Source organism: Lissotriton vulgaris, chromosome 4_1, assembly GCF_964263255.1.
Source record: "Lissotriton vulgaris chromosome 4_1, aLisVul1.2, whole genome shotgun sequence".
Lineage (NCBI taxonomy): Eukaryota > Metazoa > Chordata > Amphibia > Caudata > Salamandridae > Lissotriton > Lissotriton vulgaris.
In genome coordinates, this window is record NC_141691.1 from 130,010,539 (window position 1) to 130,036,787 (window position 26,249).

General features: G+C 45.4%; 1 protein-coding gene across 2 annotated transcripts in view; it reads left to right on the forward strand.

Moving 5' to 3' along the window:
- LOC147718463 (vascular endothelial growth factor receptor kdr-like) overlaps window positions 1-25,953 on the forward strand; it is a 537,031-nt gene extending 511,078 nt beyond the window's left edge. For both annotated transcript variants that reach the window (XM_086918385.1, XM_086918386.1), the window contains exon 30: window positions 25,602-25,953. In XM_086918385.1, the coding sequence (XP_086774511.1) occupies window positions 25,602-25,812 (211 nt within the window). In that variant the 3' untranslated portion in view covers window positions 25,813-25,953. The remainder of the gene's footprint in view (window positions 1-25,601) is intronic.
- Window positions 25,954-26,249: the final 296 nt, after the last annotated feature.

The window sequence follows — 26,249 nt, forward strand, 5'->3', positions numbered from 1 at the left end:
CAACACTTACACCACGCAATGCGTCACACTCGGCAGCATGATCGCCAAGAGAAATATTGCGCAGCTCTGGGGAGCCTCACATACACCCACAATTACAGATTGGAAGAAAGACCTTGATTGGTGTATTACATGGCCCGTGGCTGCCCCCGAAAATGGTCTAAGATATGGGCCTGCTGAAATGAATACTGCGGCAACGTATGTACTCCTCCCCGTGATATTGACAGTGATGATCCCCCCTCCCCGTGATTTCCAACAAACTATACTGTTGTATTTGTATGCATATTTGATTTCACTGTAAACCCCTTTATTGACTATTGTGAAACTGTACCTCTATGTCGAGTCTGTTTAATAAAAAGATACAAAAAAAAAATAGAGCCCCTACCAAATTTCCACTTCACTTTGCAATCTAACATTTATTATTTGTAGAAGTGGTCTGAACTCCTTCTTCAAGACACTTACAAACTTGGGTACTAAAGATTATTTTCTCTCACACAAAAAAAGATAAATTTGGGGGTTCAGGGCAAAAAAGACCAAGAAGAGAGAAAACATGAAAGGAGCTCGGGCATTCTTCTCCTGGGAGAGCCTTCAAGGCTTGAGGAGATCCCATGATACCCCACACACACATGGCACTTTATCAACAGCAAAGGGCAGGCGAACTGCCACAACAAGTGGAGTGCTCTCCCACGTTTCACAGGGATGCAATAGTCAATGACGACAGCTCTATTGGATGAGTTCATGGCAAGCATTTTCAAGAGGCACTTGTGTTAGGGGGGAAGTTTATGAACCGGATGGAGCGGGGATCCTTGAATCTCAATCTCTTAATATAATTGTCAGAAAGGAACCTCCACTGGTCTATGGACCTTAGATTACGACATGAAGTGTAAGAAAAGAGCTAGCATCAGCAAAACATAGTAATGAGAGTGAAACCAAAGTGGCTCCACAGAAACGACAGAATGGATGATGTCAAAACCATGAAGGTTTTATTAGCAATTTAATCAAAGTTACAGTGCAATCTTTTATCAGCAGATTAGTACATTTATAGAATAAGCATTAATATTCAAATGCTCATGTTATCTAAATGTGTGTATTATGAGGAAAAATGCAAATAATAACTACATACAGTGCACAGAATATCAGGTGGATGGGTTCCATAAAGGAGTTTCCCTATTCTAAATAAAGCATCAAAAGTATCTGGGGGATTTCTAAGAGAAAGGAGTCAGTGTCAGATTCAAGGGATGGGCAAAAGTCCTCAGGCATCAAGCTCAACACCCGGGTAGTGAAAAATCAGCAGAGTTAAGAATAGGTCTTCTCTTAACAAAATCAAGACAGGGTCTATGGAACACGCAATTAATACGTGAAAGAAAGTTCTGGAAGTCTCTTCTTATCTGTTCCAATCAAACGGTCCGATCAGAAGATGTCATTCCTGGAAGCAGGTAGGCTCCCTAGTTTCCCAGTGTTGGATAAAGATCCATACATCTGCATGACCTAAGATGTACCATCGGTACGGTGTGCCTGGTACAGAAGGATCTCTGCTACCACCACAGTCTCCATATCCATTGCCAAATTCCAATGCGTTTCTAACAGACGATCCCTTCAATAAAATAACAATAAGCCTATTCTAGCTAACCAAAAGCTTGGCAAAACACCTGCAGAGGGAAAAAGAACATGGAACATGCAAGGCATTTTCAAAATATGACATTTGTGTTACTCGGGCCTGGTTACAAGTTAGGCCAACTTTAATTCAACATGGCTTCTGAGCGAGTGCAGCTAGCATGAGTAAATGCATGGATTACATTTCGATCATATATGAGTGTGGTTCTACTTAATGTGAATACATTGGTTACAATTCAGCTAAATATATGGAATGCTCTCACTAAGGTAAAAACAGCCCCCTACTATATTTGGTTAATACAATGCAAACAAATGAATATGTTAAATACACATTAAGGGCCTGATTCTGATGTGGTTAGGAAAGCATTCGCATCTAGGGCCTTATTATGATGCGGTTAGGAAGGCCTCCTAATGGCATTTGCTCCTTCCAAATCGGAATGGGAACGTGTCTTCCTGACCCAGGGCCCAATTATGATGCAGTTAGGAACATATGCTCCCATTGAAGTCAATGGGAGTCCAACCAAATCGTATCTGGAAGCATCCGGATGCATCGTACTCTGTTGGTCGGACTCTCCCGATCCGAGTGGGTCAGAAACCATTTCCAAACCGATTTGGTCGGGAAGCTTTCCAAGCTGCATCAGGATCAGGCCCTAAGTATGCATTGCACATAAATGTGTGGAGCCCGAATTTACACTGTTCCAAACCCAGCTACTTATTTAAGTAAATATATAAACACAATACGTAAAGTGTATTGTGTATTGTAATGTATGTCACATTTCATTTGGTTACAGCATTTCCACATGCTTTTCCTTATTCAAAGGTACCGCTTTTTAGTAGTGCAGCGGGCACGGATTTCCCACACATTGAAATGACATTCCAGAATGCTTGGAGCAGTATTACTATTTCACTCTAAATATAAAATGTGTGTTACATGCACAGAAATCTGCTTACAATACGCTATGGCATTTTTTTTGCATTCATCGTCCTCTAAATCAACCCTGCAAGAAAACCGGTAAAAACACACGAAAAAGAATCTTATGATGAGTCCTCCGTGTGCGAAAAAATGCAGTGCATACAAACTGTGATATAGTAATGCCAAGATTTTCAGTACAACACCCAAAACTTCAAAGAGTCACAAATTAGAGAAAGAGTAAATTATGAGGAGGGGAGATAGGTGTTTGGGTTAAGGTGTACACATTATGTTGTGTTCTGTGTGCATTGGCCTGTAGTCCACACTGAACTCGGTGCGAGTTTCCCAACTTGCTCTCTTCTTGGCCATACAATACAAACAAGCTTGTCTCAGGCAGAACCACAATGGATGCAAATGTATTTAAAAATATTCCGCTTATCGTACTTTTTCCATGTGTTTTTGTTGTTTCTTTCCTAATTTTTGTTGGCACAATTTTTGTTTCAGAGAGCAAGGTAGTTTTTGCTTTATTTTGTTTCCATTGGCTGCCTTTTTGTCCCAGTAGTTCTTGGAAATTGTTCTTCTCTCCCTCTCGCCTGGTTTGTTGTTCACGACAGACCCTGGTTATGCAACTTTTTATCAGAGTACCCTTCTGGATGACCGCGTTTTACCACCTTTATCACTAGGGCGTCCTAGCTGATTTGAGAACCTTTGCATTTTGCAATTGATTAGGAGGAACCATACTCATCCTAGACTTTTAAAAATGCCCAATAAAGTGTGGAAAATGCAGTATTTGATGGGGAATACACCGCACAAACGCTTAGTCCTATGGCACTCCCAGGTGGGGTTACAGTTGAGGACTTCCTCACTTTGGGGTGATTATGATACGGCCCAGAAAGGCGGTGGCCTTCTTTTGGAGCTTTTAGGGCCTCATCGTAATGGGCCCAGGGCACAAGTCCTAAAAAAAAAGAAGTGTGGGGACTAACCTAGTTAATCAGTATGCAAGTGGCATCGCAGCACATGGCATTGCAGCGTGTGACATCACGGCGAGTGACATCAGAGCACGTGACATCACAGGAACTGGCATCACAAGAAGTGATATCAGATCTTAAGCCCTCACATACATGTTTAGCAGTTGTATCAAGAGTACATTTGAGCACAGTTTGAGTATACTTGCAAGTGCTCCTGATTTAGGCAGAAGATTCACACTTTTGCACGCTACATATAAAACAATGTTACCTTTTCTCAGCATTAAGCTTCCTATAGCCATAGTGATTTAAACGAAATTGGGATATTTAAATTATTACACTGCCTCCCCTCCTCAAGGGTAATAAGCTCATATAAATGCAAATACTGGGAAAGATCAACACATCTGACGTTCTAACAGTGCATGCAAATTTCCTAAACAGTTCTAACAGTGCCTGCAAATCTCCTAAACTGAGCCTGAACAAAGTGAAAAGCTGCCTCTCCTAAGTATGTGTAAAGTGCTAACAAGGTGCGAGCCTTTGTTTCCCATCTGCTGCATTTGCATCATGTGCGAGGCTCCTGGCTGCTGCCAAACAGGAAACTCCAACAAAAGGAGGCTTGATGACCACTGAGACTCGGCCTTTGTTATGGCCGAGTATCCCAGCAGGAGCCAGAAATAAGAGAGCCCCATCCCCGCCTGCACGTTGTTGTGATCTAAAGCAGACAACAATGTGCAGGCGCTGCTGAATATGTCTTGGTGTTTAGAAATTACACCGGGACGAATTCAGCATCTTTCAGTGGGGCCCAAATTCTTGGCAGGGTGGACGGCATCCACCATGTGAAAGAAGTGGGAGGAGTCCATCCACCCGTGTGGACCCCAGACTCGTGCCCTGAATGGGCCGGTCGGCTTACTTTCTGAACGCCTCATGTTGGAGGTGGTCGGAAAGTAAACACTATTATAAATATATTCTGTAAAAAGCTTTCGATTTTACAGGTAGTTCGAAAGAAAAATTCATGAACTATTCCCAGTGTCCGAGGTCTGACGCAATAGAGGAGCATTATTTCTACGCAGAGACAAATTGTGTATGAGTCTACAATCAAAATGAGTGCTACCCTGTAAGGGGTGTTTTCACAGCTGCATAAACTGAGGATCTCTAAGCTCATTTAACCACAAATGCAGTTCATTGGCTCCTAGCCTACCGGAGGTGGTGTGTTTTGCGGATAGGGGTTTCCATGTTACGCACAGCCAGTCAATCCGGGACTGCACAATCCTTGCCAATGGTTTTTCACATCCAATTTGCGCAGCTACATTTAATACCAGTTAACCCTGGAGTAATGGCATCTGGGCCTATGATTTTTCCAGGTGTGAACTCTGGGAAGAAGCTGTATGAACAGCCTCATTGAGTTTAGAACTCTTAGTCCTTGTCTACCGTAGTTGATGCCACTGTCCTAGAAAATGTCAAATTTCTAGAGTGTTTTAGTCCAGTTCATGCTGATATCCCTCTTAACACGGTCATGTGGAACATCGAAATAAATGTTTCAAGCCCTAAACATTTATTCCCACGTAGTTGGTCAATAATCCTATCTAGCAGTGACTCCTGGGCAGCAACCACCTGCACTCAAGTGGAGGTAAAGAAGGTGCCAATGTGGACCTACACTATAGGAATCCTAGGATGCCTCACCACTGTCTCCATAGGGAAATGTTTTCTCTCTGGCCCAGCCTTTTTCAAAGGAACAGAAAACACTTACATGTCTTGCGAAGTGGCCGAAAACCTCCAACTCCTTCTTAGTAAAAGTGGAATTTATAAGCAGGGCCAACACTTTTCTGCACCCACTCAGACCCAAAGCTGACAACAGTGAAATAACTTTGATCAGCCCACTACAACTTTAAGGGTCATGGAGGGGTAGTGGTTTAGCAGCAGAGGTAATGCAACACTTCGTAATGGAGTATGTGGGTATACATATTGAAATATTTACTCTGGACCCATTTCAGACAGCCTTACTGCATGTCATTAAAGATGCGGAGAGATTATTGCAGTCGTTTTTAAAACAGGGGTGGTTGTGTTTATTATCTCCCTGCCAAATCCCACTGCTAGCTTTATTTTCTTTGCAATGGATTATTCATCAGCCAAAGCGGGGAACCTGGAGGCCAAAGAATGCCTATGTCAAGAGTTTATTAAAAATAATATGATAGCCTGGGAATCAGAAGCAAATACAGTATACCGAGCATTATTGGTGAATGTGGTTACAGTGTTTTGCCACGCAAGCGATTAGTTCACAAAGGCATTTTGGAGTACGTAAATTAGTAATTCAATAGTGTTCTTTAAGTACCCTGATAACCCTTGGTGAATTGGTCCTAAAACATCTAAATGGGAAAATTCACATATATTAAAGCACACTTACAATAAATTGAGAGGATTTTACTCGCTTTGCATTTTTACTAATAGGGAGTTGGAAGTTTTAGGCTAATTCACAAAGACGGAATAGTACGTACAAGAGTACTGCTGTAGGCCCATGGTCCTGTTCTTTCATGCCCACTACATTCTGGTCAATGTTCACTCCCCAAATTTGAATCTTTTAATGGTTATTTAAGAAAGTAATCAGGACAGGTAAATGTTGATTTTGTTTAATGTCGGTAGCTGACATGTTTCAGCTTATAGTAAGCTGTGTGTCTCAGCTGTCTTCCTTCTGGTTCTTAGTCGTGCCACCTGGGTTGACTCACCCGACTCAATGTGGCATCAGAGTCAAAACCTAGGAGCTCCTGGGATGAGGGTGTAGTCTAGGCATGAGTAAACAACCCACATTATAATGGTTTTGCAGCTTGAATCCATGCAGCCATTTGTGAAAATCCATCACCGTGATGGAAGATAGATATTTTAATATACTTTCAATCAATCACTCAACCAGGGTTTATAAAGCACAGCTAATCACCCGATAGTGTATCCAGGCGCTTTGCGCATAGATAACTGACGATGAGCAACTCAGGCTGCACCAAGAGGCATGGATAAGTGAGGAACTGCGAGTCTCCGGATGCAGCAGAGGCAGAATGAATCTCCTTACTGGAAGCTGATGAATCCACTGGCTTAATGGTGGTGGTTCCTTTCTCTGCTTCAAAGAGGCTGATGGGAGGGCTAAATGTTTCTGTGCTGCCAAGGAGGACTGATAACAGAGGTTGTCATACAGTGGTACGCTGAGCGCATATGCCCCCCGATGGGACATGCAAAGCATGTAAAGAGTCACACATGCGGGCCTGGGAGGCATGCTGCACTTCTGAGTGGGTCCCCCTTACTGCGGCTGTTGAAAAGACTAGCTGGCCAGAGTGGTGAAACCTATGCACTGTGTTTAGAATTGGTGGCCATCTTGAAGTGGATTTCTACAGCAGCGTTTACAATAGTGTAAGGCTGCTCCGTTAATGGCGACCATGTGCATTATCCGTTGCTTATCCTGTGATGTTGTGATGTCGACACCTGAGCCATTTTCTCTAGGCTGAGCGAGCTGTATGCTCAGTGATGGTTGTATTACACTGGTAGTACAGTGCACCAGTATAATTTATGGGAAGGTAGCATGTGTCATGCTGCTTGTCTCCTCCACTGCACTGGAACTATCGAGTACGCCCTCCAAACAGCTGTTCTAAACAGCCACCCTAAAAACAGCTGCAAATAACATATCCAAGCAAAGTTGCATTTGCATGTTGCTGTCCTGGAATAAATAATATTGGCATATCAGAAAATACAAACTGCCTGTGTCAGTACCCCTTGAGTGCCAGGGTCCTCTTGGGTGAACAGGTTTTGCGGTCAGAGTACTTTTTTTCTACGATTAGTGTGCACAGTTTTTTCACGACTCCTTCCAGAGGTGCGTTATGGTGAGGGAGAAGTGATCCTAGTAGGAGCCACAAAGCAAGTTCCTCTATTGGGAAAAAGATGAATCAACTGTGCCTGAGCAGACGCCAAGTTGGAGGCTACATGTATTTGAACATTTCGTTTGGTGCTAAAAACATACAGTGGAAGGGTCGGCGGGGGTCCTTCACGCAGGTACAATGTACACAAAGTAGGATTACCAGAAAAAGGTAGAATATAATGGAACTATTCTTGGAAGTATGGATTAAGGGCCCTTTCTAACCTCTTTCCCTTCGAGAGGGCTCAACTGGCACATACATGCACATCACCTCCTGCAGCTCCACCTAGAGCAGTAGTTGCTAAAGTGTTGAAGTTCAGCGACAGAGATTGTTTTGGGGCGAGGAAGAGGATGGGTCTTATCCTGTATGAGTGAAACAAACAATTGTTATTCCAGTACTGTATGGAAGGGAAAGAGTGGCCGGATCAACCTAAATGTCTGCCACATCCTCATCTTCCCTGCCAAGTGTAAGATCATGGTGGGAGATAATTCCTGGATTTTTTAATCAGCCTCTGGATGCCTAGGAGTAGAAAGAGTCTATGTGAAAAAACCCATATGAAATTTTGAAAGTTTGAAAAGGAAGTACTTCTTCTGCCAATCCCTCAGTGGAATCTATTCTTTGTCAGGCTCTCAAAATTTCATTACTATTTTACTCTGTATGTTTCTAGTTTCACGTTGTGTTTTTATCGATTTCTTTCTTCCTAATCCGAGATGTGGTACTTCAGCTTCTTTAAGACTTTAAAGGGGCATGTGATGCCCATGGTTCAACCATGCCTTCAATTCCCTCGCCACTGCACCTAAATCTGCTTCATCTGTCAACTCTTTCTCTCTTTAGTCTCTTTCCCAGATGTTTCTGGATTTATTTCCACAGTGTAAGAGGCTCCCATCGTCACTTGTTGCTTCTTCGTCGCACCTCTGATCAACCTTTACAAAATCCAAACATGTTGATCTTTCACTATGCCAAGGCCCCTATCAATGATCAGAAAAACACTTTGCTTCAGCAGCCTCCTTCATGGCCTCATTCACTACTTGCAACCCTGAACAGTAACTTGTTTTGTCAGCCCATGCCTAGTTAAACTACCCTCGATATGTCCTCACCTATGAGTAGACTGGCAGACGGGATGTTGTATGTACTGAAAGAAAACACCTCACTCTAGCATTTCAATCCTCCCCTGACCTCCCTCCCTCCTATACACTGTGATTGTTACTTTTCTTTTGTATAGTAAGCAGTTTTTTGGGGTGGGGGGTAGGGGGGTTGTGGGGTAGGGGGGGCGGGTTCAGAGTTTTATATAGCATGAACTTGACCCGAATCCGAATCGGGTATCAGAGCGCTTTACATAGAACCAGTTACGTTACATGAGGACACACATTCATTTTTGTTAGGCACGGGGAGATTAAGTGATTTGCCCAGAATCACAGGATGTTTAGCGTTATTACCGAGACTCGAACCCAGTTCCCCAGGTCCGAGGTCGAGCACCCTAGCCGTTAGGCCAACTCCTCTCTTCTCGTGCTAGTTACTACTAGCACTGTCTTACTGTGTGTTAGTCTTATGTGATAAGTGCACAGCCAAGTAAGGCTCTCTTGTCCGCCTGGTTTACCGGTGGAACATGCCTGCTTTTCCTGAGATTAGTTGCACGCCTGAACTTGCATGCATCGTTTGAAGACTGTGTACCTCACGTTTTGAGATTACCAAGGTGTGTGTTTTGGAGGTCTACACAAATATATAGATTAAGGCAGGGCTTATATAAGGGTGTTAAGATAACTCTGAAAGTTGCATAACTATGTTGTTACCACCATAGCTGATCAGGAATTAGCTAGATGTTGTTTGGCTTATATTTCTTGATGAGTCATTTGAGTTAATTTGATCCCCATAGTAGTAACCCACAGATATCTGGAGAATGGTCACAGCTACACATCTTGTTGCTTGTTGTATCACTGAAGCTGCAAAAGGCAGTCAGCCTTATGACTCGTGGCATCCACCTCTTTGTCCTGGGTACAAGAAGGAGCAGGTCCAGTCATTCGGGGCTCCTCGCACATCACAGACAGCAGGTACAGCCCTCTTCTGTTCTTTTTTAGGCCCAAGAGTGTTCTCAAAGTAGGTGCATTGAAACCACATTTATTCCTGGCACCAGCTTGTGGATGAGAATGACTCGTGGACATACCCTAACCAGAGGGGCAAAGTTTCCTGGGGCCAGCCCTACCCACTCTGGGCATTTTCAAGATAGGTGGGAGTGTACTATGGTAATTCTAGTACCCTAATACTAAAATCCATTTTGAAGCAGCCATTGTACTCTTAATAAGCACAGAGATAGAAGTCTAGTGGACAAAGGCAGGATATTTCAGCACCCAGACAGTGGATACACACTCAGGAATTAGCTTGGCATCATGTTCCCTTTCTTTCAAGTGTGCCTCAAGTGTTATTTGTAAAACAAACAAACCTGTCAAGCAGATTTTGACACTCTAGCAGGATTTGACACTGTACTGTTAAAAACATACCTTTGGCCCCCGCCCTGCATATTCTATGAAGTTCAGTTGAGTCATCTCTGCCTAGTTAGGTCAGCCTAGGCATGTCACGACCTATTCAAATGCTAATCACTGGCTGGGAGAAGCTGGAGCACAATTGTAAATTAGCCTCCAGGAACTTCAAGCAGGGAAAAGGTAACTTTCAAAAAGTTGCTTTTTCTTATTATGTGTTAAAATCCTATTCCCCATTGATTTGGATTTCTAATATTGGTTAGAGTAGTGGTTTAATTTTTTTTCTAGCTAGTCTCTTTACCAAGATACAGTATTTAGAAATCAATATGTACTTTGGTTTTCTACAAAGGCCAGCTATATCTGCCACAGTGAAAAATAACATTTGGGTGCTATAGAGACAGTTAACATTACATTTCTACATGTCAGACTTTTAAATACCATGCACCATACCTTGTGCAAATTATTCACATGCTGTAAATCATTAATATTCAAATGGGAGGTTTTGACCTGTCAAATTGGTTTATTTTGACAGGTTAAATTGCTACATTCAGACTACAGCCATATTTGCACTACCATTGTACTTCAGAACAGGTGCTGCCAGCCACTAGTGGCATTCAACATCCAGTCTCTGGTCCTTCCACACTTTAGGAGCAATATAAGAGAAAGCCTGTCCTCGACATGCGTGGGATGTGTGAAAATAGTACCCTGCGGAGGTATCTGGGTCGTTAGTGGAAGGGACACAACTCTTCAGGTAGGTGGGGCCTCTATTACATAGCCCCTTGATTGTGTGAGTGAAGAGTTTGACATTAGTGGGATTGTGTATCAGGAGCCAATGGAGCTCCTTGAGGTGTGGTGTGATGTGAGTTATGTGTGAGGATTTGAGGATGAGTCTGGCTGCCGGGTTCTGGATGGTTTGTAGTCTTCGGGAGAGTTGCTTGGTGATCCACGCACATTTTTTGAAGTTGAGTTCCGGTAAAAGGGCTTGTATCCTGGGGATAAACTCATGTAATATTGGACCAATATCCTCACCAAGAATGATTTCCATCATGAAGCAAAGGTCAAGATCATTGTGAAGGACTCGAATATGACAAATGTTTCAAGAAGAGATAGGAGATGTGATATTTTTTAATGAGGGTGCACTTAGGCTTTGGCCTTGAAAGGATCAGAGGTGTGAAGCATGAGTGGGAATGTATTAGAATAGGAGTGAAGTCATGCTCAGGGGGTATGGGTAGCCAAAGATAAATCTGATAAGCAGGGAGGTATGCCACGAGGAAGAGAAAGTGAAAAGAGAAGGATGGGGTTGGGTGTAATATAGAAGACTGTCAGGCTTGGCTTAGGAGAGAAGTAAGGGGAGAGAGGATGTTACAGAAAGGACAAGACACGGTTGGATAAGGTGAGGCGAGGAGCAGAAATTGGACTTAAGTTTGATTAAGTGAATCTTTTAGGGTGTATTTGTAGAGGGACTAAAGTGGGAGTGTGTAGAGTCATTTGAGTGAAGAGTTTGATGGGCAGAAACAAATGATAAAGATTAAGAAGTGATCAGAAAGGGAAAAGTGACAAGGATAGCAGAGAATCGTGGGTTTTAGCAAAGGAGTGATAGAACTGGAGAGGGAGATTTTAGGTACAGTGAGAAAGCAGAGAGAGCATGGTTGCGGAAGAAGCCACCACAGCAGAAATAAGATTCAAGTGTAATGATACATGTGGAAGCAGTAGTGACAAGTGAGAATGCAAGCGGAGTATAGGTGTTGAGAATATTGGATAACGCAGTATTTGTAGGTGTTGGGGTGTTAATGCAGGGAGATTGTGATTGGATAAGGAAAGATTTTGGTCTGCAAATGAGCAGACCGATGTTGGTAGATAGTGAGGGGTGGATTCACAGCAAGGACAAAGGAGCTAGAACAGAGATGTGTAAGCTAGAATAGTAGGGCGAGACTACAGGACTAGGTCCACTAGTAGCAAAAGGGGTGGTGTAAGAAAAGGAAGCCAGGAGAAGCTAGCAGGCTGCTGTTGTATTAGTAGGAGGCCTCCTTAGTAAGTGGAACAGGCAAGAGTAAGGATCAGGAGAAGGCAAGATAGCGGGATGAATGTAGACATATGCAACTGGCTAGAAGAGAGAAGAATAGAAGTAATGCTCAGTTAGTGGAGTAAATTCACTGGGTGATGAGTTAGCACATAACAGGGTAGGTACTGAAAGCGTGTGATCAGTAGGTTCACTGATGGTGATTGGGTGCTGGTGTCGCCTAGGGATATCCCTGGATATTAGGTGGGCGTGCTATGGAATTGAGAAAGATTCGCATTATTTGGTGGCTCAATGTCTACGGCCTTCTCTGGTCAAAAAGGGAGCAGGAATATCAGAGGGCCAGTCAAAGGCGCTTGCATCGAGATAACAATTTCATTAAATGGGATTCAGAAGCACAGCGTAAGCAATGCAATCCCACCAAGTAAGAAGTGATTCCTGTGGGAGGCTGAGAATGTAAAATGACTGAGATCAGAGAACATCAGAGAACTAATGTTGTGATGTTATGACAGCATCACATGTGGATTGAGCACACTCCTGGGATACAATTCAAATGGGTGCATTTCAAAGAATCCTAATTCAGGGTATTTTACAGAGCATCCTGTTTCAGTTTAGTTCAGGGAAGAATGATTCAAGGAATAAAAACAATATAGTGCTGGTGTCAACCATAACAACAGCGGCGTTAGGGCCAATGCTCAATTTGAAAAAAAATACAGGGGTTCAAAGTATTTTTAGGAGCCCACCACAGGCGCTGCCAAATGCCTGGGATGCCAAATACCAAGGCTGCCTAGTCTTGCCAGCACCTCATGCATATTTCTTACAACCTACGCTTCCTATCCTTTTAACTCACTTCTTTTTCATCTCAGCTTTTTCCCTTTCACTATTTTCCTATTTTACTCTTCTTCCTTCTTTCTCCCTAGCCTTCATTTCTCTCTCGTGGTCTGTGTCTGATGTTGAAAAATAAGTCCTGGTTCCCAAAAAATGAGTGCTGAGGCCCAACACCTGTGCAAAATAAGCACTGGTTAGGACTCAAATCAGAGGAGCACATCCAGAGAAACACAATTCAGAGAAAAGGAACTAGAATGCGAGGAACACCCAAATCAGAGAATCTGAAATGTAGAGGAATATTTGTTTTTATTAGGTTTTGTAACACACTGGCTTGAGACAGGTAACCACCTTGTAGCGCTACTGGCAGCATTTATTTTATTCATGGATGTAGAACTTTTATAAAATGCCACTCGTCATCCGGGTCGCTCCAGCCCACCGGGGCGGAATGAGAAAAGGCAATGATCAGCATGGAAGTCGGAGTCCAGCCTGATGCTTAGGATGGACTTTGATCTGATACTCTTTGATCGCTTTCATGATAATGTGATGCTTTACTGCAAGCATGCCTAAAAAGTTTGTTTTTCAGAAGTTCCTGAACTGAAGGTAACAGGGTTCCACACGTAAGTCAGGGTTGATGTTGTAGAAAAGTTTTGGACCCTGGCTCAACCAAGGATGTTCCGCTATATTTTAGTCTCTTGAAGAAACGCGTTGATGGCAGTTTTTTAGGTAGCCTAACCATAAAATCAGCTAAAATAATCATACTCTGATATTGTTGGAAGTAGGATATTATGGGAGATTTTCATACTCGTCTTTGGAGAGAGTTGAAAGCAATCAGTGGGACCTTTACCATGTTTTGAGTGGTGGTGTAGTGTAACTTACTGTGCCTTGATTAAACTGTAGAGCTGTAATTTTAAGTGAGGTACTTTAAGGGGTGGTTGGTTGTGTTGCATTAGAACTTTATTAGCAGAATCTAATTTGTGTCCCAGGATAGTTGGCTACAGAGAATTGGAGGGTAGTCTTGCAGGCTGGACACCCTTGTGGGTCCCCTCATGATTGTGGGTTCAAGGAATAATGGGCCATATATACAGAATTTATGGACTGCGAATTCCTAATTCCAATTCTTTGCGAAGCGCAATTAGGAAATTGCAATTCCTAATGTACAAAAATGTAAAAGTTAGTAATAGAAATTCCTAATTGGTTTCGCAATAGACCTGCCTCATCAATATTAAGGAGGCAGGTCGCCATTTGTGACCCATTAGGAATTATGTTATGTTATGTTATGTTATTTATATTTTTATAGCGCACAGCTGCCCCAGCAAAGGGGCGTCCTGGCGCTTTGACAGACACTATAACATAACACACAAAAGAAAGGAAAATTAACCAGACACGGGAAACAGGAAAGTTTTAATCGCCTGCCTGAAGGCGAGCAGGTCTTCAAGAGCTCGGATGTGTACCGGGAGCGAATTCCATAAACCTGCCGCAAGCACCCTAAAGGAGCGGCCACCCATTCTGCTCAATTTAAAGCGTGGACAAGCAGCCAGGTGAAGCCCCTCCGATCTCAAGGATCTTGTAGGAGTATAGGGCGTGAGTAGGTTGGCGAGTGCCGGCGGCGAAGAAAATTTCAAGATTTTAAAGGCCAGGCACAGCGCTTTAAACTGAATTCGTTGTCTGACCGGGAGCCAATGTAAGGCCGTGATGGTTCCAGACACTGAACAATGTCTGGGAAGGCCCACAATGGCCCGTGACGCGGCGTTTTGTACCCTTTGGAGCCTAGAGGCCTCCGCTTGATTCACCCCTAACATCAGCGAGCTGCCGTAGTCCAGCCGAGATAGTATTGAGGCCTGGACCACAAGCTGTCTGGTAGGGGGATCAAAATACTTTAAAACCGGCCTTGTTCCCCGCAGAATGCCATAGCACGTGGCAGCCACCTTCTTGGTGTGGTCTCTGAAGGTGAGCGCGGAGTCCATCCAAATGCCTAAATTTCTCACTCCAGAGGCTGGAATAGGAGTGACACCCAACTCTGATGGCCACCATTGGTTACCCCATAGCTCAGCGTGCTTCCCTAGCACCAACACCTCCGTTTTGGTGGCATTCAACTGAAGGCAGTTGGTGTGAAGCCAGCTTGCTACTGCCACAAGACCCGCTCGGAATCTGGGGGCCTCCACCTCAGGGTCTCTACTAAGTGTCACCGCTAGCTGTGTGTCGTCAGCATATGAGGCCATCGTAAGACCCCACTGTTTGACGACACCAGCCAACGGTTTCACATAGAGGTTGAACATTGTAGGGCTCAACGAGGATCCCTGTGGTACCCCCAGATCCAGGGGATAGGTGGCGGATTGGCCAGGTGGTATAGCCACTTTGAAGGAACGATCCGAAAGAAAGGACCGAAACCATTGGAGAGCGATATCAGTCACTCCCGCCTCCTGTAAGCGTTGGATCAGTATCTGGTGGGACACAGTATCGAAGGCAGCGCTTAAATCTAATAGTAAAAGCGCTGCAGTACGACCTGAGTCCAGTACCTGGCGAAGATGTTCCGTGATGTAGAGTAATGCCGTCTCGGTACTGTGTCCTGACCGGAAGCCGTTCTGACTGGGATCCAATATCTGGTTGCGAGCCAGATGCGCAGACAGAACAGAGTTGACATGGGCTTCTGTCACTTTAGCAATCCAAGGCAACAGGGATATAGGTCGATAATTTTCTGGCAACCGGGGATCAGAGTTGGCTTTTTTTAGTATAGGAGTGACCACTGCCTGTTTCCATGCCGTGGGTACCGTTGGACAATGACATATTGATAAGATTCAATATGGGGTCACGGCACAGCGGGGAAAGAGTGTTGATAAAAGCTGGCTTTAACGGGTCCGAGGGAGAGCCTGACTTAACCCTAAGGCTGAGCCTGTCAAAGGTCTCAATAGTCAGTTCAGGTAACATAGCCAGGGTCTCATATCCCATCGTATCAGGGACAATAACCTCACAATTCTGGTGGAGTGTGTCAAAACCTTGGTAGATTTTTTTCACTTTCTCCACAAAAAAGGAGGCCAGTTTATCACAGTGGGAGTCTGTGCAAATCACCTCTGAGGTAGATCTGTTTTTCATAAGGTCCTTCAGTACCTTGAAGATCAGTTTTGAAGGATTGGAGCTGGTAGCAAATTCTTGAGCGTAAAATGCGGCTCGTGTTCTGCAGATAGCTCTGTGGTAGAGCTTCAGCTCAGTAAAATACCGAGTTTTCAGAGCAGGGTCATAGGATCTTCTCCATTCCCTCTCTGTTTTTCGGCAGGATTTTTTCAATTCTGCGAGAGACTCATTATACCAAGGACTGGGTGTTTTTGTCCGGCCTTTCGACCAGCGCAGAGGTATAAGAGAATCCAGAGCATCGGTGATCCAGGCGCAGAACTGTTGGTAACCTTGTTCCACATTGATAAAAGTGCTCAGCGGTTTCTGTTCCAGTATACTGTAGAACTCTTCAAGCCTAAGCTTGTGCCAAAGCCTTTTTAAAATAGGCCTGTCTACAGATATAAAAGGCTTATCGTGGACTGGACAGAAGGCTTCTACCAGCAGATGGTCAGTCCACCCCATCATCCTCGGATCTGACAACCTCACCCCGTCAAGTGTGGAAAAGAAGGGGTCCAGAATATGGCCACCTGAGTGAGTTGGAAGGGTGACTAGCTGGGTGAGTTGAAGAGCTTCCAGATCCGCCAGCAAAGTGCTCACGGTTGTGGATGACCCATTATCAAAATGGATGTTAAGGTCCCCCAAGATGTTGAAATTGGCACAACCGAGCACTATAGGACTGACCATATCGGCCAGTGCGGACCTGAAGACAGAATCATTGCCGGGAGGCCGGTAGATGAGCATACCACTGAAAGTGAATTGATGGGAAAAAGCGACTTTAAAAATAGCACTTTCGCATGCAGGTAGTCCCGACAGTTTCCATTCAGCCGGAAAACAGGATTTGACTGCCATAGCAATACCACCACCTCGTGTGGTTCTGTTGGAAGTGAAGACGGTATAGTTCTGAGGGAATGCAAGATTCAATATGGCAGTATCAGAATCCTGAAGCCAGGTTTCTGTCATTAGAAAGACATCGGGATCCTCTTTCTCTATCAAATCATAGATGGACAGGTGGTGCTTTACCAGTGATCTAACGTTTAGGCACCAGATACGAAGATCTCGAGATGCAACACACTTTCGTGTGACAGGAGTAGCATCTTCCAGGGAACGGATTTTAGTAGGGCTCTTAAGTGACCAGCCTTTACAGGCACAGCTATAAGGACCAACTAATGGGTCCACAGGCTTACAAACACATCCCTTGGACATTTGCCCTATGGCCAGCAGCTCTGACCGTGTGTAGGACAACATACCTGCCAGGAACGGCGAAGCAACACAGAGATGTGGAACAGAGCCTGCCCCGCCTCACGCTGCCTCGACGCGGACGAGCGCAGATGGGCAGGACTCTGGCACGACTCCGGCTAAGCGACGGCGTCCTCACCTGCGCGTCCCGCTGCACGGGAGAGGGGAGCATTAAGTAGGCTTGCCAATCCTAGCGCGAGCGCAAGGCCGCTCCAAGATGGCGCCCGAAGCTACCTTCCCAGCCCTACCCAAAATGGCGCCCACAGTGAGCCACCCCCGGGATCCAGGCCCGCCAAAACGGCGGTGAGGGAGCCAATTATATGCGGAATGAGGAAGGGGGCCAAGACCCTGCTAAAAACAGGGAAGAAGTGCAGCAAAATGAAGTTGAAACAAAATCACAAAATCAGGAGGATTAAAAGCGCAGCGAAGCGCAGCGAAGCGCCTGCAGCAGCGCCAGCAACAGCGTGTGTGCAATAAAATGAGCATCTGTCAAGGCCGCCTCGAAACTGAGTCCGCCTTAAGTAGGCTCGCCAATCCTAGCGCGAGCGCGAGGACGCTCCAAGATGGCGCCCGAAGCTACCTTCCCAGCCCTACCCAAAATGGCGCCCACAGTGAGCCACCCCCGGGATCCAGGCCCGCCAAAACGGCGGTGAGGGAGCCAATTATATGCGGAATGAGGAAGGGGGCCAAGACCCTGCTAAAAACAGGGAAGAAGTGCAGCAAAATGAAGTTGAAACAAAATCACAAAATCAGGAGGATTAAAAGCGCAGCGAAGCGCCTGCAGCAGCGCCAGCAACAGCGTGTGTGCAATAAAATGAGCATCTGTCAAGGCCGCCTCGAAACTGAGTCCGCCTTAAGTAGGCTCGCCAATCCTAGCGCGAGCGCGAGGACGCTCCAAGATGGCGCCCGAAGCTACCTTCCCAGCCCTACCCAAAATGGCGCCCACAGTGAGCCACCCCCGGGATCCAGGCCCGCCAAAACGGCGGTGAGGGAGCCAATTATATGCGGAATGAGGAAGGGGGCCAAGACCCTGCTAAAAACAGGGAAGAAGTGCAGCAAAATGAAGTTGAAACAAAATCACAAAATCAGGAGGATTAAAAGTGCAGCGAAGCGCCTGCAGCAGCGCCAGCAACAGCGTGTGTGCAATAAAATGAGCATCTGTCAAGCAGCCATCACAGAGATAGTGGCCTGCTGAGGTCAGCAGACCCCCATGTGGGATTGCTTTTTATGAAAGCATGTTTTTAAAGGAACACAGGATGCATTTACAAAGAAGAAATTTAGCAATTAAGTTTCATTTTTTAAGAGAAGGTGGTAGTCTGCAATTTGGTTTTTGTACATTTAAAAAACCTTTTCTGCGAACTGGACCATTAGGCACCTCAAAAAAAGTTTTGTACATCGGCCCCAAAGACTCTTGTCTTCCGTGACGTGCTGGTGAACTCTTATCTCCTTGGGAGTAACGATATATGCTAGAGGTAGTCCTGATGTTGTTTGGCAAGACCTTTTTAAAGAGGCTTGGGTTGAATTTACTTTTTGAAATGGAGAAATATGGAAACAAAAGTTTCAGCCAACTATAGCATGAATTATGTGGTGGTGTTGCACATGAAGGTTGGTGAAAGTGAGGAGTGATGTGGGCATACGTGAGGGTTTGGAGGAAGAGAACAAGAAGAGGGAAGGAATAAGAGATGGTGTCAAGCTGATGTGAATTGTTTTGGCATATTTTACAGAGTTTGCATTGGGGTTGTCCTCAGTATTATCATCTTGCACTGAGCCAATCCTGGAAGTCACAGAAGGTGATAATTAGTATTAAAGTGCTCTATTATTTTTGTAAAAGTTCACCATGGGTGTCTATCGGTGACAGTTGCCCAAGTATTCAATTCCCTGCACTGCACTTCCCCAACCCAAGAGGATCAATTAGTAAAAGCCAGTATGTAGTCACGTCTTCCGCCACAAACAACCAGCTACCAGGGGCGGCCTTAGGCATGTGCAAGCTGTGCACCTGCACAGGGCCACCAAACCCCAGGGGCCTCCACGCCAATATATATCCATAATATAATATTCCTCTGAGGATGGATACATATTTACGTGGCTGCCCCTGGCAGGGATTTGGCGGCCTCTGGCTCTGTTCCACTTCCAAACACCTTCTTGAGCTCCGGGGAGGGGGGGGGGGGGGTCTGCCCTGCCCTGCCCTGCCCTGACTCCCTCTTCTGGGCCCCCTAACTATGTCCCTGCCCAGGGCCTCCATGAGCCTAGAGCCGCCCCTGCAGCTACTCTGGCTAAACCACACATCCCTCCTTAGCACAGATTTTTTTCTGTGCTACATGAAACAGAACTACAATATGATTAAATACGGCAAATCTCGCCGTGTCTGGCCATGTGATCACAGAGGCATAATGCTGGCCCATGAGGTACATGGGGCCATAACACTAAGAGCCCCATGTACCTCGTTCAGTCTTATACACACATGTCAAAAGGTAGGGTCCCTCGCCATATTTCAAGTGGCACTGGAATTAAGCGGCAGGAGAAGACCAAATTATGCGGCATGGTTACCAAATTATGCAGCAAGAAAAGGCTTAATGGGCATCCTGCTTTGTTCCAATGGGCTTGGGATGTCGCAGTCCAGGTGCAGTGTGAAAAACTAATTATCAGGTGCAGATTTCCCGAACAAACCCTTTCCCTCTCCCCGGAACTGGGTCAATCACTGATAATTTCTCCTTTTGTGTGAGTAGGCCCCAATTGTGGCAAATTTTGTGATAGTATTGATACATTATTTTGTCAACTTTACAGTTGTTAACATTATACCTGCAAATATTTCACCTCATCAGTACCAGTCACTCAAATACAGCTATAAGTAACTGAAAGATAACCAGTGAACCTTTGTGAAAGGCCTACCACCACTCAACAACACATGTTGCATCGTTTTTACTAAGGTTTGATCCATTTGAGCTATAAACACATTTTTTTCTTTGTTAAAATCTGCAGATTACACAGCAGATGAATGATTGTGTGACAACTGCGAAAAATCCATAATTTTGCAGAAAACGCTGCTGCCACAAAATTGCATAGCTCCAATGGCCATGTATAGTTCAGACGGGGTGCTACAGTTTCCTGGTACATGCATGACCAGAGTCATCTACCAGAATACTTCCTTCAGCCCTGCCAAGTACCATGCATCATGGGTTAGACTAATGCATTTTAGTGCTGGTGGCTGCATCACCGCACTAAAATGCATTAGTCACACATTTACATAGCTCATTGAGACAGTGGCGGATCATGAGTGGTGCTTCCAAGCTGAATAAAAACAGCCTATTGCTATACTGTTTGCAGCTAAATATACTGCCGCCTCAGGGATTCACTTGTTACTATGGTGACCCCTGCAAAGTCTTTGGGGCAGATTTACAAGCCCCTTGCGCTGCCAGTACGTCACTTTTTGTGACGCACTGACAGCGCATTTCTATGCCCCATATTTACAAGGACAGGAAAAGCTACCCTGCGTGGATTTTCCTGTCCTTGTAAATACGACCCGTTTACACACAGCACTTTGCGTGAAAACGGCGTTCCATGGGTGTTGCTGTGGGTGTTCCCACGCAACACCCACGGAACCAGACACATTTCCAGATTTACAAGGAATCGTAAACCTGGAAATGCGTCAGTATGCTGTGGCGTAGCGAATTGCAACAAGGAGAAATGCTTTAATTTCTCCCCGTTTTTTCCCTCTTTCAATGCGTGCCTCATTCTACAGCACGCATTGAACTAGGGAAATGCCTGTAATGTAAATGTAAATGTATAGGCATTTTTATAGCGCACTACTTACCCGGAGGGTCCCAAGGCGCTTCGACCGCTGCGAAACCCTTCCTGGCTTCCCTGAGAGATGGTCCCTTAATGGGTATCTCCAGGGTGAGACCAGGCATCCCCGGCGGTCTGGTGGGGCCGTTAGTGAAGATGAGGCAAGCCAATGCCCAGAGTTGCCGAGTGTGATCGCTGATCAGAGTGGGCACCGAGGCGAGAGAATTATCGAGTCCGCTGACCCTGGTCCAGAAACCTGCCGCGCCGGGAATCGAACCCTGGTCCCGGGCCGTCCTCTGCTCTCGGGTCTGCCGCCTCTAACCAGTGAGCCACACTACTTCACTGTAATGTAATGTAATGATAGTTTTTGTGCGGGAAGGGGCACCTTCCTGCACGAAAGCAATCTCCCCATGACACAGGCATACTTGAACCCTGGTGCAAGGGTGCCAGCGCCAGCGTATGGCAGCTGTTTGTGGAGCAGCGCAGGGGAGAGCAGAGGAATGTGACATCATTGTAAATATGTTTTATTCCTGTGCTCTGAAAGTGCCACAGCGTGGCGCATCCAAAGGGCTTGCGGTGCCACACCACGGCACCTTCTTGTAAATCTGCCCCTTGGAGTTTAGTCAGAAACATTGTTTTGGCGCTGCACAGTCCAAATAAAATTGTGTCCATAGCAGCCCCGGTCATTAGAGACACAGGTGGGCCGCTGGCGCATTGGTTGGACTGCGGGCGGCTAAACTATGGCAGAGGAGTCTTCATGCAAAATAAACTAACAATATCAAGCACCCAGCACAGCCTCACATGACGCAACCAGCGCTACTGCAGTTATTTTATCCAAGTGTTCATGGTCGGAGGCTTGAGAGTGGGGATAAGGGAGCAGGTCACAGACTGTGATCGACCGTCATATATTCATATCCGGCTCCAAAAATGAATTTGAAACTGGCAGCAGCAGCAGCCTCTAAGTAATCCAATTCAGCAATACGCCATGTTTTATTTTATCATGCACTCCATATTCACATGTTTTAGACCATGTTGTGTCTGTCATTTTTTCATGCTGCTCGTGCTCACATCACCTGCACAGTCCTGTTAGGTGTTACTAGGGCATGTGTCTGGCAGGGTACCAAGGTGCCATCTCCGCTAACTGAGTAAGGTGGCCTCTGCCTCTGCCACCCTGCACATATGATGCTGCGGAAACCTGTTATCATTTGCAAAGAGTCAAGATAAGACACAGGAGCTCAATCAAAGTAATGGAGCCATTCCCCACGTGGGTCAGTGTGATAGAGAAGTGAACATGCTTCGCACTTGGCAACTTTTTCTAACTTAGATTTCACGCAGTGCCGTTCCCCTTGATGTCAATCAGCGACATGCCAGCCCTGCGCTGGGGAAATATGCGGCGGGAACTGTACCCGGAAAGGCGCGCTTTTTATGAGGCTTTTTCGCAGAGACTTGCCTGTCTGTCAAAATAATGGACTTTCAGAAGGTCACCTTCTGGTCGGTCATATCTGGTGAGTGGGATCTGAGTGACTGACGGAGGTGCTGTCAACAGGCCGCCCCTCGCGCTCCCGTCACGTGCCCCCTGAAGGTGTCTGGATTTCGCGCCCTGGGGCCCTCGCGCTTCCCCGGACCAGCCTGGCAGTGTTTTGATTGGACGCAAAAGCAGTGGAAAGACCAATGGGGAATGCCGCTGTCTGCCTGAAGTTACCGGAGTGCCGTGGGCGTCCGGGTCGTTTATTATTTATTTGTTATTATTTATAAAGCGCGGACATTACCCGAAGGTGTCAGAGCGCTGTACAATAGAGCCAGTTACATTACAAAAGAACCGTGTAACACAATAAAACATTGCAAAAAAACAGTAGTGCTGTACAATAGAGCCAGTTACGTTACAAAAGAGCAGTGGTACACAATAAAACATTACAAAAAAAAACCAGGAGACTAAAAATGAAGGTAACTTAGACCCAAATTCCGATAAAGCACACAGGAGAGAGGAATATACAGGAATAAATACAACATTTTACAATGAGGAGCGAACTTCCAAGAGGGGCCTGAGAATGAAAGTATTAGTTCTCAAAGTGTCTTTGGAAGAGGAGAGATTTGAGATCAGCTTTGAAGATCCGGGTAGAGGAGGTGGCATGGAGAAATGGGGGAAGTGAGTTCCAGATTCTCGCCGCATTACCTGGGAAGGATTGCGCCATCGATCTTTCCCTTTTGAACAGGGTCGGCTTTAGAGCTAATGGTGCCCGGTGCGACAATCGCTTTTGGTGCCCCCACGTCCCCTGAAGGCCTCCTCGGATTCTTTCACTGCCACCAGAAAAAAGTGCTCCTCATATCAAATGATATTACTAAACACAGCACCCCTCTGAGGTCACAGAACCCCCTCCACAGGTCAGCGCCCAGTGCTGGCGAACCAGTTACAATGCCCTGCTTTTGAAGATGGGGGCTCAAACAGAAACTTTTTTGCATTGCGAGAGGGTCGAGAGCCTCCGGACAATTTCCGGACGTGCTTACTGACTCGAGCACACAACGGGCGCTATTTTCGTGCCAATGCCTCTCCATAAAAAACTATTTTTGTGTTGCGCCAGCCTCAAGCATCACACCTGTTCATAACATGGGTCAACATCCCCCAAACACCAAGCGTGCCCTAGTATACCTGCTGTTCAAGAGGTTTATGAAGAGGCCTCTCTTCGAGAGCTCTTTCGGCAAAGTGTATTTCCGACCAGGTCAGCATTTTGCTGTTTTTGCGTCAGTGCACCCGATGTATTGAGAACTGTACTCCAAGTGCATATAGGACATATAGTGTTTTTTTCGTGCTTGCAACCACCATGCCCTTCGTGACGATCGCTGGCAGGAAAAGGAGTGTTGGTAATCACACTCTAAATGGACAAATTTGTCCTCCTAATGGTTCTGTAGGAAAGATGTGACGGTGTTAAGGCGAATGGTCATTGGGACATCCACGTTTTCGACGGTGGAACTAGTTTAGGCCGCCACCTTTAAATGAGGCAGGGTGTCGTCAGGAAGAGGGCGAACAGGGCATTCATCAGCTGTTGGTGAAAGAAACATTTATAGAGCACAAGATGTACTCCAGAAGGCTTTGAGGCACTTGAACTATCCATTCAGGGCAGCTCAGAAGAGGAAATGGGGCTGAAGTGCTTTCCGATAAGATGATTGAATGAATGAAGTATTTATAAAGCGTGAGACGTAAGTGAGCTCCTGCATTTCATTGAAGACGATAATCGGTTGATACATGTGTGGGCTCTCTAGCAGGGCACTGAATATAAACTGTGGTGCTGGCTGTGTGAGGCGGCATCTTAGGACAGACAAATGAGGGTCAAAATGTTACTCCTCATTCTGTCACATATGGCAAATGACATCCAAGCACAGATAAATGAGGGTCATTGTTATTCCTCTTTTCGTGACATCTGGCCCCCGTGACATTTGAGCACAGATAAATGAGTGTCATTGTTATGTCCCATTTTGTCACATCTGGTCCCTGATGATATACTTACACAGATAAGCACAGAGAATTTTACCCCTCCTGTTTTCTCATCTGTCTCCCCTATGATATCTTAGCACAGACAAATGAGGCGGGTTGATACTCGTTAATTTCTCACATCTGGCCCCTGATGACTTCTTTACACAGATGAGTGAGGGAATTGTTACCTCTCATTTTGCCACACCTTGACTCTGTAGACCTGCCATATGAGAGATACAACGCTGTTGGCCGCGCCCCAGGATGGCGTTGAAGCTGGATGCATAGTTCGAAGTGGCAGCTTTACTCATAGAGAGGAAACAAAATAAGGTGCAGTGGACTTTTATGTTCACAGCTGGATAACAAGACAATGCCTTCAATTGGGGTCAAGCATCAAAGTTCAAGGCCTATTGAACAGCTACTAGAGGCAATTATGGATTTAATATACTTCTGACTTAAATCAGCTAGTAAGTTGAAAAATACTCATGTTTAGGTCTGCTTGACAACACATCTGTCTTCTGTCCTATAGTTAGCAGTTCATTAAAATATACGGAGTAGCCTTTGGCCCTGCCTAAGAGCGCTAAGTTTCTCCCACGTCATGCTATTGGAAGATTGCTGTATCACGCCGCCTCCTTTGGAATGCTTGCACTGCAATAGATGAGGGAATATTTTACATCTGAAAAATAAACTCAACTGTCACACATTCACATCTTTAATGCCTGCATTTTATACAGAAAGCTTTGTGTTTGTTTTTCACGGCAGTATGTATTCCTAAATGTTTTTGTCAGGACTCAATTGCAGTCTATTACCAAAATCACCTTTACTACTCCGTCACTAACACCGCGTTTACCGCCACCTCTAGGAACACCAGCATTTTCACTGCCACAACCACCATCAAACCGTATCTACAAAAACCACTGCCATTACCACCTCCAATTCCATTACGGCCTCCCATACCATCAATACCAGCCTCATAGCATTTATCCATACCTGTGTTTGCATGCTTTACCACAGGAAAGTCAGACTTATTGGTTTTACCAAGGCTTGTTTTAAGTACTCCGGGATTAAACTACACAACGATTCATCAATATAAACCAGAAATGTAGTTAATTAATTCCTACATTTGGTTTACTGTGTGTAATGTTAAAGGCAAAGGGTATCATCATATTATCTGCATTCTTTTTCCTGCAAAATGTAGATTAGCATGTGATGTATAAATGTGCCATATTTCTTGGCCACACCCAGAAAGACCTGTTCAAGTAGATAAAGCTATAATAATGGCCCTCTCTCTCTCTCTTGCCCTCTAATAGAATGAAGGCGGTCAGCAAGAGCAAGGAATCCATCTTAGGAGACAGCCAGCGGGACCCCGTTAAGTACCAGCCGGCCTCTCAGATTGAAGAAGACCCCCTGGACTTCACGCTGGAAGACCTGGTGCTCCTACCCCTGGATCTCAACCTGGAATGCCACAGCCCACCTCCAGATTACAACTCGGTGATCCACTACTCCACGCCGCCGGTGTAACGCCATCTGGCTTCGACCTCCCCACTTATCACCGGCCGGCTTACCTTCAGCAGTCGAGATCCTCCCGTATCATCATGAGTCATGAAAGGAGATTGTCTCAAGGGAAGAGACGATGGACTACCTGGACAATGCCATGACTTGCCCTGTATAGCTCTTCGGTGCATCCTCAGTGTGATACAACACTTGTGCCCGCAGCCCCTGCACAACCCTGGAGGCGCATTCAGCCTATTTTGTTTGCAAAAGATAGGAAGTAAAATGAAAGCTATCAATTACTGAACCTAGGATGACAGCCAGATTGCACTCCGAGCTTCATCTGAAACAATCCCAGATGGGCCTTTTATCCTACTCATTTCATGGTGCTGGAGCTTCGGATTTACCACTGTACAAATTGATGGAGAAAGCGAGCGTTCTTCTCTTCATGTCTACATTACATAGAG